The 16,866-nt window shown below is 39.9% G+C and overlaps 1 long non-coding RNA gene and 3 gene segments (V, D, J or C); 2 read left to right on the top strand and 2 right to left on the bottom strand.

Annotated features, from left to right (window-relative positions):
• The first annotated feature begins 1,748 nt into the window (after nt 1–1,748).
• On the top strand, nt 1,749–2,325 carry LOC130413609 (Ig kappa chain V-III region VH-like). The segment is given in 2 exon segments: nt 1,749–1,875; nt 1,968–2,325. Coding segments are annotated over 2 exon segments (375 nt in total).
• A 1,035-nt stretch (nt 2,326–3,360) lies between these two features.
• On the bottom strand, nt 3,361–4,730 carry LOC130412893 (Ig lambda chain C region-like). The segment is given in 2 exon segments: nt 3,361–3,802; nt 4,697–4,730. Coding segments are annotated over 2 exon segments (348 nt in total).
• A 2,091-nt stretch (nt 4,731–6,821) lies between these two features.
• On the top strand, nt 6,822–7,497 carry LOC130413062 (immunoglobulin kappa variable 1-12-like). The segment is given in 2 exon segments: nt 6,822–6,940; nt 7,054–7,497. Coding segments are annotated over 2 exon segments (385 nt in total).
• Nucleotides 7,498–7,829: 332 nt separating this feature from the next.
• LOC130413069 (uncharacterized) lies at nt 7,830–12,695 on the bottom strand. The gene is made up of 4 exons (XR_008905443.1): nt 12,369–12,695; nt 11,889–12,001; nt 8,350–8,601; nt 7,830–8,194 (listed from the first exon to the last, which is right to left on the bottom strand). It is a non-coding gene; the product is annotated as an uncharacterized LOC130413069 (long non-coding RNA).
• Nucleotides 12,696–16,866: the final 4,171 nt, after the last annotated feature.

Raw genomic sequence — 16,866 nt, 5'->3', positions numbered from 1 at the left:
AGGACACGAACAACAGTAGAGAGGCTGACACTGTTGATACCCTCAAAATTTACATGGTCCTCAATGATCTTCTGCTGAATTTCATTCAGTTTATTGGCATTGTTCTCACGGACCATAGCAACAATTAGGGTCTCTTGGTGTAGGAGAACATAGGTGCCCCAGGTGGCAGTCTTTCAATTCTACAAAAAGAGAACATGGAGTTACAAAAAATATACATGGAATACTAGGCCTACAAACAATTAGATCAACCCTCCATTACAATACTACAGTACATTGGTACAGTGATGTACATTTACATACTGTACTATAATGTCAAAAAAGGTAATTACCTGTTCTCTTCTCTAAATCTTCGGATTATGGTGGACACAGTGAATCTACTGATGTTTGGTTGTACCCTTTGTCCAGCCTCCCTCATGCTCATACCATGGACAAGAACATGTTCAATCACAGTAGCTCTGATTTCATCAGATATTACTGTTCTTTGTCTTCGCTGACCACCTCGACCACCTCGACTACCTCGACCACCTCGTCCACCTCGACCACCTCGACCACCTCGACCACCTCGACTACCTCGACCACCTCGACTACCTCGACCACCTCGTCCACCTCGACCACCTCGACCACCTCGACTACCTCGACCACCTCGACCACCTCAACTACCTCGACCACCTCGACCACCTCGACTACCTCGACCACCTCGTCCACCTCGACCACCTCGACTAGCTCGCCCACCTCGACCACCTCGACTACCTGATTCAATCAATGGGTTCAGGCAACTGATCATTTGGTTCAGACAATAGGCTTTAGTGTTTTAGCAATTGAGAAAAACTGTAAACTATTAAACCACCTCATTATCATGTTATTATTATGTTTTCGATTAATAACTCTGATAAATGAAGCAATTGAGCACATGTAACATGTTCAAAATCAGTATTGAATCTTACAGCAACCACTGAGCTGATGTGTAGCTGTAGACTGATGAGAGGTGAAGATCACAGAAGCATCTTTAGACTTCAGACAGGAGATGTTTTTCATTCAGTCTGTGATGCTCTTGTCACAGAATTACAAACATATTCACCTGTAGAGTGTCAGTCACACCTGATAATCGTAATATCTGACCCGAGACCTGTGACCTGATGCTTCTCATCCCAAACTCATGTCACATGTGACTCTACAGGTGACACACTGATGACACACTTCAGATTCAAATCTAAAGAGAGAGAGACAGAGAGAGAGACAGAGACAAAGAGAGAGAGAGAGAGACAGAGAGAGAGAGAGAGAGAGAGAGAGAGAGAGAGAGAGAGAGAGAGAGAGAGAGAGAGACAAAAACAGAGAGAGAGAATACAGACTCTTTGAAAACCCAGTGTTTGAGTTCATCTCATGAATCTCATCATTACTGTAAGCCTTCATGATCTCAGTCTCTCATCTGTGCTGTTTTATTGATGAGTTTATTTGATGAAAATGTATTAAAATTAAAATTATTATAATTTCTCAGTGTTGAATTTCAGTTTATTCAGTAAGTGTAAAATAATCAATAGGATGTTTATATTTGTAATGATCATTTTCTTTACACTCCAAAGGAAATGGATGAAAATCCATTTTTCATCCATTGATGAAATGAGTGTTGAAAATAAATGTTTGTTTGTTTATGTTTGTATTGAAAAGACTCTTCATCACAGTTTGGACTTTATAAGTTCAGTAGGAGTGTTTTGTAAATGACGTGGAGTGTTTTGCATGATCAGCTCATGCTTCAGCGCATCAGTGTGTTTAACTGTCTCTGAGTTTCTCACTTTACAACACAAAACACACAACAAACACACAAAATGAATCTCTTCATCATCACCTTCATGTGGATTCTTGCTGTTTTTATTCAAGGTAACAGAATTTTTTCTTTAATGTTTATATGTTGAGTCATTATTTATTACTTTTAATGTTATTTTTAAGTCAATCTGTTTTCTTCTCAACAGAATCCAGAGGAGTTACTGTAACTCAGAGTAAAGTTGAACCTGTTTCTGAGGGTCAAAATGTGAATATAAAGTGTACAACTAATCCTGCAATAGATGGCTGGGGTTTATCTTGGTATCAGCAGAAACCTGGAGAAGCTCCTAAACTCCTCATTACTGGAGTAGATAGTCGTTATGAAAACACTCCAGATAGATTCAGTGGAGATGGAGAACAAGATGGTACAGATTTCACTCTGAGCATCAGTGGAGTTCAGACTGAAGATGCAGGAGATTATTACTGTATGAGTGTTCACAGCATCAGTGGTAGCTATGTGTTCACACAGTGATAAAGAGTCGTACAAAAACCTCCATCAGTCAGACACCTGACACACACACACACACACACACACAGACACACATACACATCAGTCTCTTATTAAAAAACTATGTTTTTCCAAATTTAGATGATAGATTATTAGATTTAGACATTTTTATGATAAAAAATTACTTAACTGATCTTAATGTCGGGCAGTACACAGAATTTTGGAGATTTCTTGCTTTTCATTTTAAAGCATTCATTCACTTAAAAATATTAATTCTGTCATTTCTTCACTCATTCTAAACTTGATGATAAATGTGTTTGAGAAACAAATAGATAGAATCACACACAGCTGCTGTGTCATGACTTCAGAAGATTTTAAACAACATCCAACAACATTTTAAACAACATTTTTTGTTGGATATGTAATATTTAATAAATGACAATATGTGCATTTTTAGGCATCTTTCTCAGCTCTAAATAAGCTTTAGCTGATATGATAAGAGGAGAATGAGAAACGTTTATTATTTTGATCTTTCATAAACATTCAATAAATGAATGTGAGTGATGAGATGAGATGAGATGAGATGAGATGAGATGAGATGAGATGAGATTAGAGTGATTGTGAAGTGATGAATATGAAGAAAGCTCACGTCTCATCCGTCAGTCAAACTGAAGCGTCTCAGATGAGAGAATAAAGTGAGAAACAGTGAAACTGAATCTCAGATTTGCATCATCAGGATGAGAGATTCTGTTCCTCTCACACCAGAGCAGATGTTTGATGTTCCTCTAACACTCCTCCAACTAAATAACACACAACAACTGTACAATATTCTCTACACATTTTATTTAGTTATCTTTCATTGTTCATCTGTCCTTATTTCTTTTTTTTAAATGATTATAATTCATTACAGACTATCATACTGTATGTAGCAGGTTTCTGCTGGTTTGGTCTGGTGTCAGTTTATCTGCAGGTGTGTTCATGCTTCATTGACTGACGTTTATTTTTATAGGCCCTAAATGTGAATTGAAACCATTGAAGTAACAAATGACACAACACATTTTCAAAATTAAACGAGGTTGAAGAAACAAACAAAATAAAGTTTTATTTCTCTTTTATTGAAGTTTAGAAAAAGAAACTCATCAGTGAATGAATGAAGCACATCTGAATAGAAAGCCACTTTTGTGAGACATGAATGATAAGAAGAGAGCAGAAGACAGAGGATCTATTGAGAACACTGATCTCTCTTCACTTGTCCAGTGACTGTCTGGTCTCCTCGTGTGGCCTCACAGCTCACTGAGACGCTCTTGATCCAGTCGTGTTCAGAGAGAGTCAGACTGCTGCTCCAGCTGTACAGACCGTCCTTCTGCAGGAGTCCAGCGCTGTTCTCCTGAGACCTGATGTTCCCATCCACCTTCCAGCTCAAGCTCCAGTCTGAAGGGAAGCCCTTGCTGACCACACACATCAGTGTTGCTGTCTGCTTACTGGAAATCTCTTCACTGGACGCCGGCAGAACCGTAACTGTAGGACGAGTTACACCTGAGAGAACCAATGAGAAAACTAGTTTTATTGCCAAATTTAATATAAACAACCATGTTAAATAAATATTGTTTTGACTGTTTAATCTGTTTCTTTTTAAATCAGTCAATTACAAGGAAATAACTGAATAGATGCAAAAATTAACTGAGGATCAAAACTGTGTTGGTGTAGACACGAAGGCTTTTAATTTTACTTTACACCTTCTATATAATGTTTTCATTCCCCATAGTTTCTACATATTATTTTTAGTTTAACCGTGGCATGTCTGATAAAACAATTGAACCACTGCCGAAAACATGCTTGAGTCTTCATAATCATTACAAATCGCTAATTGTTTTTTTTGTAATTGGTATACAAACATACTCAAAACATATTATAAACAAAAAATAAAACACAAAAATATATGTTGTGAAAATATGTGTTTTTTATGAACACAAAAATAAAGATTTAGAAACTACCAAAGTTAAAAGGATCAGCATTCAATATAATCCAGACCTATTAGTTATAAAACACTTTTGACATGAGTATGTGAGTATCCTGTAGTTCAAACTTTTTTCTTAAACTCTGCATGATAATTTTTTAAATATCGAGACGTGAAGGTTCTACAACATCACACATTTAAACACAACAGACATTCATGCATAGGCCTAATCAGCTTTGTTTTATTAACACTAAAGTACATTTTTGAAAAAATAACACCATTCTTATTTTTTAATCCAGTTTATGTTTGTCTTGTAATCATGAAGTAAAGACTGAGAGAGTAGAGCAGCAAACAAACATAAATAAACTAGTATTGAAATTCACAAAAAGTTCAAAATCAGCATTTAGCAGGAAACGCAACATTAAATCACAAGTGAATGCACAACAATTCTCAATTATTCAAGAAACATGTACGTAGTTCATTCTGGTCAGAGACCGTGTATCGCATTGAGATGTTTCTGTTGAATGATTTCATACAAACTTCAGATTTTAAAGTGAAAAGATTATTGATGGGAACCATACAAAGGGCATCTTTCACCAAAGATGTGTTGAATCTTTCATAATGGATGTGTTGAAAGTGGGACACACAACAAAGATGCCTCTCTGATAATGTCAAGGAATGGTTAGTATGCAATGTATTGATTTCTAATAATTTATCCTCCAAAGACGGAGGATGACCACACCACAAACTTAGTTTCAGTGCTGTGATGCGGTTTTTCGTTCATGTCATTATTTTGTAGGAAAGAGCACAACTGAGAGGACACTACTTTTTCTTGTATTTTAGACAAGTACGGGAGATTTGAAGTTTCAGTCTATAGTTTTCCAAGTTCATTGGGGTCTAAGTTTGGTTTTTTGATAAGAGGCTTAATAACAGCCATCTTAAAGGGTCCTGGGACATGTCTTGTTTTTTTCAAAGGTGCGACCGCTTCTTATGTATTAGTGAAAATGTTGCCCATGTTGCTGGGCTTCTATAGGCCGTAATGCCTCTTTCAAGTGCCAGTATTCAATAAAGAAAACTATAAAATATCCATAGAGCTCTCTCTTACAAGTTTTGTGAGGTAACTTACAGCTATTTTTAAATATTGGTGATGATGTCCCATGCATAAACGAGTTCTTGTGAGTCGTTTCAATAAACCGGTTGAATTGATTCACAAATTAGCTTTCAGTTTATTTGTTCAGTAAGGAACTCGTTGATCGATTCGTATGTATTTATTTTTTATGTGATCTGGACCAGGCGTGATTGGTGTATTTGGCAACACATAAATAAAAACTTGATTGATCGGTGCAAAAAACCGCGAGAGTCATGCGTGCATGCCTCCCTTCCCCCTTCCAAATCCTGAAGTCAGTGGAGGGTTAAAAAAGATGACACAAAGCTTTTTTGTTCGTATGCTACGAAATCATCAACATAAACACGGAGTGATTAATCTGAATGTATTACGTGGTGTAAACTTAATTATCTTGATTGAAGCCAATATTTTTGTTTCATGTGTATAGCCCCTTGGAATCTGTAATGTGGAAAAAGTTTTTGAATGAATAGAATTTCTGAATGTATGGTTCTGATCCCAGTCATATTTTTGTCTGATTATTCTACTGCCAGAACAAAGTTAAGGAAAGCTGACGTGACTTCAGATCTACAGACGGATCCAGAACTAGAGGGAGCCAAGCGTAAAAGAAAGTAAGACTAATAATGCTATTCTATCATAATCAAAGTGTCCAGTAAAAAGTACTTTTAGAAGTTCTTATTCGGCCGTCGCCGAACGTCCACCTCAGTGATAGAAACTAATGGAGCAGCTGTACAAAAACCTCTGAGCGCTTCACTGTCACTATACAAAAACACACATCACATCACAACAGATATGGACATGACATGATTAACAGACTTCTAAAGATCTGTAAACACGTGTAGCACAACAATAAACGTTAATTTAAAGACACAAAAACGTATTTACTGAATGTTGAGTGTTGAAACACTTCGAACTTCTACATGTTGGTGAAAAACCTCCATCAGTCATTCAGACACCTGACACACACACATCTGTGTTCAACATCTTTGCTGTCACACCAAAACATTGTATCCCCACAAATCTTTAATTTTAAAGAATTGACCACTGTGTTGACAAGCTGCTTTTATTGATTAAACATTTGCAAAACCCACAGACGAACATAAAGGGTGAACAATATTAATGATGAAAAAACACAAGATTTTAGTCAGACAGCGCCAATATTTAACACACAATAATATTCAAATCGAAACTCACAGAAATGTATTTCATTCAAATATTTTATGTTCTCATCCAAATGAAATTAAGATAGAAACATATTTGTGTTTCCACTATCATTTCTCTCCTAACTATCATAACAGGACCAGAAATCTTCAGACAAATCAATCGTTTTCACATAAAAACTTTTCAATCAAGGCTGAAACATTATAGTGAATCATTTGAAGACTACAGACTGCTTAATTTAGCCGAGCAGATCTGATCATTTACATGAAGAAACTTTGCATTAGAAGCACACGCTTCAGTAATCGGGGAGTTTTTATAACTCTTGGGAGATATAACAGTAATGATTAAGAACTTCATTATTCATCTAAACTCAAAGCAAACATGACCTTCATCAGCGTCTTCATCTGGATGTTATCTGTCTTCTGTTTCAGAGGTGAGAACAACTTAACCTAACACTTATTCTGCTTTACTGATCCTCTGTGTTAAATATCAATTACTCTAGAATAAAATGAAATCTTGTCACTAATATTATTATTCTTTATTCAGAATCAAGAGGTCAAGTGACGGTCATTCAGACACCTGCAGTGAAATCTGTTGATCCAGGAGACACAGTTACTATCACCTGTAAAACCAGTCCTGAAGTCTATCAGGGTTTGGGGGGTTCAGCCTCTGTCCTGGTATCAGCAGAAACCTGGAGAAGCTCCTAAACTCCTCATATATCTGACCGACAGCCTTCAGTCTGGAACTCCATCTAGATTCAGTGGCAGTGGATCTAAAACAGATTTCACTCTGAGCATCAGTGGAGTTCAGACTGAAGATGCACGACATTATTACTGTCAGAGTTTTCACAGCTTTGCTAGCAATGTGTTCACACAGTGATAAAGAGTCGTACAAAAACCTCCATCAGTCAGACAATGACAGACACGCATGCACACACACTCACACTCGCACACACACTCACACTCACTAACACACACCCCTTCACACCCACACCAATGATTGTCAGACTAAAACATTGTATTCCCAAAACTGCTACTTTTTCTAAGAATTAAACTCTGTTTGATATCGATTAAACGTTTACAAAACCCACAAACATAAAGGGTGAGCAATATTAATAATGAGAAAGAAGAATCATGAAGAATACAAGATTTAAGTCAGACAGTCACCAACAATATTTAACACACAATAATATTCAAATAGAAAGTCACATAAATATATTTTATTTAAAAAATCTATGTTCTCATCCAAATGAAATAAAGATTTCACATATTTTCTGCCTTTATTTTATGTGTTACAGAAGTATTTACACTATCACGTCTATCATTAAATGACCAGAAAACCTTCAGAGTCAGACAAATCAATCGTTTTCAAAATAAAACCATTCAAACGAGGTTGAAACATAGTGAATCATTTAAAGACTACAGACTGCTTTATTTAGCCGAGAAGTGTCCAGTTCTTCGTACTTCGTTTACTACATCCAAGATCAAATGAAACATCCGAGATGACCTAATCCTGCAAATCAGGATCTGGATACTTGGGTTCTTCGAAGGCACCTGTTGTGTATGATTAGAATATCTGGATTCAATTGTCTGGGATCATTGCAGCATATATCGATAGAAGAACTAGTGATCAGCAACACTGCTATTGGCTGGTTGTTAAAGACGTAGTTACGTCTGTTTATTCCCCGCTGATAATGACAAAAGATAATGACAAATTTAAAACCTTGTGAGGAACACTTCAAACGCTGCACAGACAGATTACTTTCAGAGATATTTATAACATTTTAAATTAGTTGTAAACTGAAGTTGTATATTTAGATAAACAAAATAAAGTGTTTTATACCCATTAGTGTGCCCTGCGATGGGTTGGCACTCCATCCAGGGTGTATCCTGCCTTGATGCCCAATGACTCCTGAGATAGGCGCAGGCTCCCCGTGACCCGAGGTAGTTCGGATAAGCGGTAGAAAATGGATGGATGGATACCCATTAGTGTTCACTACATAGGATACTGAGGTAAGAGACTGTCCATTTCAATAACATTAAACTGGATAAGTAGCAGTTGCAGGAGTCCACATCATCTGGAGGCATTCATCTGCTGAGTAAGCAAGGACATGTGGTACAGAGATGAGGAAAATATGATGTTATTGTGCTATATTATTGCTTTTAATGTATTGTGAATTATTGGTTTCTCTCCACAAAAGACACAAGATGCAGAAACTTTTTAAAGTTCAAAGGATGACTACATGCAAAAAAACTTCAATGCATTGACCTTGACAATATAAAGAACAAACCTAGAGATTTAGTTTTGAAAAGATTGGAGATTTTAAAACTATTTATTGTTTACTGACATAACCTTTCATATTCCTGGTAAAAGAAGACGCTGACGCCTCCCTATTATCCATGGAGATAAAAACTAAAATGCGCGTGGGCATAAGCATGTCTGTGATGTTTTTATTTTAAGAATAATGAAGAAAACAGAAATCCAAAAGATACTAATTATGAAGCTCAGTCTGGTGGTTTAAGTGCAGTGGTTAGGAAATCCTCATCAGGCTGCATCACCATCACAGGTCTCCTCTCTCTACTGATGATGTGTATAGGCCCTGTGAGGTTCACGCCTTAGACTTATATACACTGAAATCCTTCATTCCCATCAGTTGCCCAAAGGTCATTTCACGATTCTGTCTTGACTTGAGCTGCAGTGTAACAGGTTTGGGTCAGGCAATGGTGTCTTCAAACAGTCCCATCATAAACGTGACTGAAGATTGTTGACTCGTGCAGATTCAGGTCATTTTGCCTTAGTGCTGTTGATACTGTTGGATATTACAATAAATATTGTTCTAAAAGCAAAACATCGGGTTAATTACATGTAAACTTCGCAAAGCTCTCTCAATGAATCCTGTACCTAGCGCAACAAGATGCTTTTGTATGAAAGAATTCGACTTTACTGCGTCATGGCTGTGATCTAATCGTGTTTATATGAAGTAAGCCTTCTCCTGAGCAGGTTTAAGCTAACAAACCTGTTTCTAAGACAACAAGTCCAGGGGCCCGTTCTTCGTACGTTGCTTAAAACATCCAAGATCAAATGAGACATCCAAGATGATATAATCGTGCTAATCATGATCTGGCTGATTAGGTTCTTCGAACACACCTGCCGGATATGATTAGTATAGCTGGATTGAGTTATCTGAGATAATTGCGCGTTCATGCGCTTGTTTAAAAGGGGATATGTATCGATAGTAGAAACATTGATCAGCAACGCTGCTATTGGCTGTTCATCATGGCAAAAGAGCGTGCTCAGTTTTTCAACACAGCAGAGCAAGAATTATTACTGGAAGGGTTTGCTGAGTGTGAAAAAATAATTAAAACGCAAGGGAACACTTCAAAGTGTGCAAAAGCCAGGTAAGTGTTCCATGTTATGGTTATATCAGTTATTATTACAGTATATATTCTTATTTTAATAATTTTCTAATTACTTTATGTCAGAGCCAGCTCTGGGAACAAGTAAAAGTGAAGAACAAGAATATTCTTCAAACTGGTAATCCTTTCTACTTCTACTGTTTAGTATCTGTTACCAAAAACATTTTAAATGATGTGTTTGTCTGTTTATAATCAGCAATCAAGAAAAAGGCGGAGCAGAAAAAAACAGGTGGTGGTCCTGCACCCCCACATTATACCCCGACAGAAGAGCTGCCCTTGGGCTAAATGAGAACCACCCATTGTAAAGGGCATCCCTGGGGCAGCTCTTCCTTAGACCTAAAGCCAGAGGCCAGTAACAGCAACACCTTAATTACAGCTAAATGAGTTTTAAATCATCTTGCTACACTGTAAATAATTTGTTGCTGCGTTAAATTATTTCTATAATCCAAATGGCTGGTACATTCATTTCAACAGATAAATATTGAGTCAATTGCTTTGACTTGTGAAGGTGAAAACTGGATAACAAATGTAAAAATATTTTGCAATATGTTATTGATCATATTTGTTCCTAGTGTATTGTAATGCCATTGAGTTCTCCTCTTTTGTGTAGTTTTACATAATACACCAACACTTTTACCTGTTCCCAAGAAAGTGGTGTCTGAAATATGTGCATTAAGTGGACATTTCTAACTTTACATCAAAAGGAAAGAAAGTGCAACACTTTGTAATACCCATTTTTCTTTTGCACAGGACAGTGAAGAAACCCTCTCAGATGACTGTCCTTTGGAGGAAGTACTTGTAAGTGCACAAATAACTTTATTGAATTTATAGGTGTGTACATATTATTTCTGACTGCAATATGAGTTGCAGGAGGAAACGCCTACAGCACAAAGTGATACAGAGGTGGGCAGTCTACTGTTCCTTTTTCTGTTGCATGAGGCTTGTTGAGTATTTTTTTTAATGGCTCAGTGGGGTTATCCGTACCCTATATAAACGGAATGTTCAACAGGTTTACACTACAAATTTAGTATTTTGCTCTTAAAAAACAAAAATTAACGGGAGAAATTGAACTTGACACCTTAAAGAAGAAAAAACTGCCACTAGAGATTGAGTTGCTTCAAAAGGAACTTCAGAGTAAGTGCTAAAACACTATTTTTCACAAAGAGCACTATTGCTGCCCTGAGATAACAATATATCTTATTGCAGGCAAAAGATGACCATCACTGGCTTTTCTTGAGAAACATTAATGGAAATAAAACTCCATGAACTAAGCATGTTGTCTTGTCTTCTATTATTAATTTAATGAAGGTTTGTGTAAAAAAAGAATTATAAAATGGTGTTCCACAATTCTGTCCCGTGCGGCTCTGCCACTAGGTTGGTCCAAGTGCACTGGCTGGAGGTCATCATCAGGCTGCACCTCCATCACAGGGGTCCTCTCTATCTGATGGTTGCAATATTGTGGAGGATGAATCATGCAACAATAATGTCACAGGCCGTGACAGGTGTAACCCTCAGACCCTTAAGACACTGAAATCTTCCCTTTAGTTGGCCAAAGGTCATTTCAATGCGTGCCCTTGTCCTGGCTAGAGCTGCATTGTAACGGGTTTGTGGTCCAGGGTTTGGGTCATGGAATGGTGTCATGAAGTACTGCCTGCAGGCATAGCCCCTGTCACCAAGCAGGATCCCATCGTAAGCACCCGGAATAATGGAGTTTTGTTAGGCTCAGAATAAAATTATGTAATACAGTGAGTTTAAAAAAAAAAATCTTACCACGCTCAAATAATGTGCATAAATGTGACTCTCTGAAATTCCTGGAGTCATGCACAGAACCAGGCCATGTGGCTTCCACATTTGTGAACATGGAGTCACACATCAGTCAACTGCATACTTTTTGATTACATTACTTTTATTTTATTTTTTATTTATTGCTAATCTGGAAAATTAATAATCGTATTAGTAATTTACCTGCACATTTACACTGTGTTATCCCTTTCGGTTCACAAAATCCCCTTCATTGGGGCCAGGTGGGGCCTTGGAGACGTGTGTGCAGTCTTTGGCACCAATAACGTTAGGAAAGCCTGAAGAACAAATACTGTAATTCCTAGGCTACTTTTTGGCATGATCATGATTGTATGATCTTCATTAACAATTATAATGTACCTGCTATGGCAAAAAAAATCTGCTTCACAGACTGTGGTATTAAGTGGCAGGGAAATACCACAAAGCCCCTAAAAACTGTTTGAGTGACAGATAAACTTTGCGAATGGCACGACATGCAGCACTTTTTCCCACTTTTTCTGCATCTCCAATAGTGTAAAGGAAAGTGCCACTCGCAAAGAGTCACAAAGCTATACAAACTGTTTGTGCAGTTGTTAAAGCCCGACTCCGACGAGTCGAACATTTAACATGTGGCTTCAACAAGTTGATAATGAAGATTACACCCACCCGAGAATAACGATATCTCTCAATCAGTAGATTATCGCGCTGCGCTAAAGGATCCTGTCGATCTCGCAAAACGCGATTCATTCGAAAAGCTGGCAAGACAAAACATAATAATATAACAATATAAAAAATAATAAATAATAATAATATAACAATATAAACTTAACATGTGTCCGGGCCCGGTCCTCTTCAACGGTCCGGTCGCTCGTTCTCTTATATGCTCCCAATCTCCTACGTGATTCGAGACCGATGCGCGCACAGCTGGCGCTCATTAACAATTACTCACCGTTCTCGAACCACGGTCTTGCCCCGCCTACTTACTCCACTACAATTCCAAATCGTCAACAATCAAATCCAGCTAATTCAGTAAGATAGGTATGAAGAAGGGGCCCTGTATCTGATCATTTACATGAAGAAACTTTGCATTAGAAGCACACGCTTCAGTAATCGGGGAGTTTTTATAACTCTTGGGAGATATAACAGTAATGATTAAAAACTTCATTATTCATCTAAACTCAAAGCAAACAGTACCTTCATCAGCGTCTTCATCTGGATGTTATCTGTCTTCTGTTTCAGAGGTGAGAACAACTTAACCTTACACTTATTCTGCTTTACTGATCCTCTGTGTTAAATATCAATTACTCTAGAATAAAATGCAACTCATGTTTCTAATATTTATCATCTTCATGTAGAATCAAGAGGTCAAGTCATTGCAGTGAAATCTGCTCAACTAAGAGACACAGTTACTATCACCTGTAAAACCAGTCCTGAAGTCCATCAGGGTTGGGGTTTTCAGCCTCTGTCCTGGTATCAGCAGAAACCTGGAGAAGCTCCTAAACTCCTCATTAAAATGGCAAATGAGTTATACACAAATACACCATCTAGATTCAGTGGCAGTGGATCTAAAACGGATTTCACTCTGAGCATCAGTGGAGTTCAGACTGAAGATGCAGGACATTATTACTGTATGAGTAGACACAGCATCAGTGGTAGCTTTGTGTTCACACCGTGGTAAAGAGTCGCACAAAAACCTCCATCAGTCAGTCAGACACTGACACACTTGACTGATTCTACAGCCATACACAAACCAGTGGAAACACAAACACATCCTTTCAGAAATTTCACAGTTTTTCCCATTTAATCTTGGGTGTGCGTACTGCGAATCACTGAACTTCAGGCAGCAGGCCGTCTGCAGAGATGGACAGTAACTAAATATATTTAAATAATAATAATAATTCTTTACATTTATAATGCGCTTTTCTGGACATTCAAAGTGATTTACATGGAAGGGGAATCTCCTCAACCACCACCAGTGGCATACTTCTCTTTTGAATATTTTTTTCTGTAAACTAGTGACTTCAACTCCACTAAATGCCTAAAAAGTTTATGAATTATATATTCTATTCTCCAGAACTTTATAACATATGGCAGCTCAGAGGATTAAGGTTACAAATATATTGGAGTAAATGAAGAAAGAGGTTTTTTTTGTTTTTACACGTTTAATGTCAAGAATGTCTTCATTTACATTTAGTCATTTAGCAGGTGCTTTTATCCGAAGCGACGTACAGGTGGGGTAAACCATGGAAGCAATTGGGACAGCATAAGGACAACAAAAGGCATAAGTGCAATCAAAAAAAGGGCTGGTCTTATATAGCCTACCACAGTATACAGAGCTAAATTCAATCCATCCATCTTCTTCCGCTTCATCCTGGGTCGGGATGGTAGGGATGCCCAGACTTCCCTCTCCCTAGACACTTCCTCCAGCTCTTCCGGGGGGGCACCGAGGCGTTCCCAGGCCAGCCGGGAGACATAGTCCCTCCAGCGTGTCCTAGGTCTTCCCCGGGGTCTCCTCCCGGTGGGACATGCCCGGAATACCTTCCCTGGAAGGCGTCCAGGGGGCATCCGGAAAAGATGCCCGAGCCACCTCAGCTGGCCCCTCTTGATGTGGTGGAGCAGTGGCTCTACTCTGAGCTCCTCCCTAGTGACTGAGCTTCTCACTCTATCTCTAAGGGATCGCCCAGCCACCCTGCGGAGAAAGCTCATTTCGGCCCCCTGCATCAGTGATCTTGTCATTTCGGTCATGACCCACAGCTCATGACCATAGGTGAGTGTAGGAACGTAGATTGACCCGTAAATCGATACCTACGCCTTGCGGCTCAGCTCCTTCTTCACCACGACAGACCGATACGGCGACCGTATTACTGCAAAAGCTGCACCGATCCGTCTCTCAATCTCCCGTTCCATCCTTCCCTCACTCGTGAACAAGACCCCCAGATACTTGAACTCCTCCACTTGAGGCAGTAACTCTCCACCAACCTGAAGTGGGCAAGCCACCCTTTTCCGACTGAGAACCATGGCCTCGGTTTTGGAGGTGCTGATTCTCATCCCAGCCACTTCACCCTTCGGCTGCAAACCATCCCAGTGCATGCTGAAGGTCCTGCTCTGATGGGGCCAGCACGACAACATCATCCGCAAAGAGCAGAGATGAAATCGTGTGGTCCCTAAACCCGACACCCTCTGGCCCCTGGCTGAGCCTAGAAATTCTGTCCGTAAAAATTATAAACAGAACCGGCGACAAAGAGCAGCCCTGCCGGAGTACAACATGCACCAGGAACAAGTCTGACTAACCACCGGCAATGCGTACCAAGCTCCTTCTCCGGTCATACAGGGACCGGATAGCCCTAAGCATAGGGTCCCAAATCCCATACTCCCAGAACACCCTCCAAAAGATGCCGCGAGGGACACAGTCGAATGCCTTCTCCAAATCTACAAAACACATGTGGTTGTTGGTTGGGCAACTCCAATGAAACCCTCCAGCACCCTGGAGAGGGTATAGAGCTGGTCCAGTTTTCCACGACCGGGACTAAAACCACACTGTTCCTCCTGAATCCGAGGTTCTACCATCGGTCGGATTCTCCTCTCCAGTACCCTGGCATAGACTTTCCTGGGGAGGCTGAGAAGTGTGATCCCCGATAGTTGGAGCACACCTTCCGGTCCCCCTTCTTAAAAAGAGGGACCACCACCCCGGTCTGCCAGTCCAATGGCACTGTCCCGACCGCCACGCGGTGCTGCAGAGGCGTGTCAGCCAAGACAGCCCCACAACATCCAGAGACTTGAGGTACTCAGGGCGGATCTCATCCACCCCCGGTTCCCCTACCACCGAGGAGTTTCTTGACTACCTCTGTGACTTCAGCCCGGGTGATGGACGAGTCCGCCTCCGAGCCCTCAGCATCTGCTTCCTCAATGGAAGACGTGACTGCAGGATTGAGGAGATCCTCAAAGTATTCCTTCCACCGCCCCATGATATCCCTGGTCGAGGTCAACAGCTGCCCCCCTCCACTGTAAACAGCGTTGGTAGGGCACTGCTTCCCCCTCCTGAGGCGCCGGACGGTTTGCAAGAATCTCTTCGAGGCTGACCGATAGTCCTTCTCCATGGCCTCACCGAACTCCTCCCAGGCCTGAGTTTTTGCCTCCTCAACCACCCGGCCTGCAGTCCGCTTGGCCTGTCGATACCAGTCAGCTGCCTTGGGAGTCCCACAAGCCAGCCAGGCCCGATAGGACTCCTTCTTCAGCTTGACGGCATCCCTTACTTCCGGTGTCCACCACCGGGTTCGGGGATTGCCGCCTCCACAGGCACCGGAGACCTTACGGCCACAGCTCCGAGTGGCCGCGTTGACAATTTGAGGCAATTGATGTGCCAATCGAAAAGATGCCCTCTCCAGATCCCACGGGCTGAGAACACATAAACTATCACAGATAGCTCTAACCGGACCTGGGGCTACCGGACATCCGTAATACCCCCTCCGTGGGCAGTTCCGTATGATGTATCCTCATGAGAAGGTTCCCACTCCTGGTAACCCATGACCTCCACCAGGTGGACCTACACCTCGCGATTAACTACTCAGTCCACATGTCCCATGCCATCTCCCCCAATGGCGAGACCATATCTCTATCCACTGTATTCCTTCCCCTGGGTAGGAAGTGGCCTCTGCAGCGCATCCCTAATTAAGGAAGTTGTGCTCACCCAACTGCGTTAAGAGTTTCAAAAAATTGTTAAAAGTATTGGAAAAAAATTATAGCAATTGGAAAAAACTGTAAATGTAGCTTTTGTTAAAGAGTTGTAGCTCTAAGGATGTGTTTATGATAATAGGTTGAAGAGTTTTTGGGGAACTCAAACACCCCCACATCCACTTTTCAAAGCTTAACTCATGAGACTGCAACAGACTGAGACTATAGTAACTGTTTCTTCATCGCCATTATTTCGTGTTGTACATCTGATAGCAAAGAACCCAATGAAGTCGAAACAGTAAGTGTTTCCATTTTACATTATTTTAAGGACATTTATTCGTAAATGTTGGACAAATGGTTAAATGTTTTTTTTTAATTCAAACCATGTATTGAATAAACTTTTATTTTCTGACTCAAACTAACTTAACATATTAAATTTAATAGCAAGAGAAGTCCACTATGCAAATTTTTAAGTACCACCGTATTTATCTGT

Source organism: Triplophysa dalaica, chromosome 23 (genome assembly GCF_015846415.1).
Source record: "Triplophysa dalaica isolate WHDGS20190420 chromosome 23, ASM1584641v1, whole genome shotgun sequence".
NCBI classification, from domain to species: domain Eukaryota; kingdom Metazoa; phylum Chordata; class Actinopteri; order Cypriniformes; family Nemacheilidae; genus Triplophysa; species Triplophysa dalaica.
This window is presented reverse-complemented; position numbering and strand designations above follow the sequence as displayed.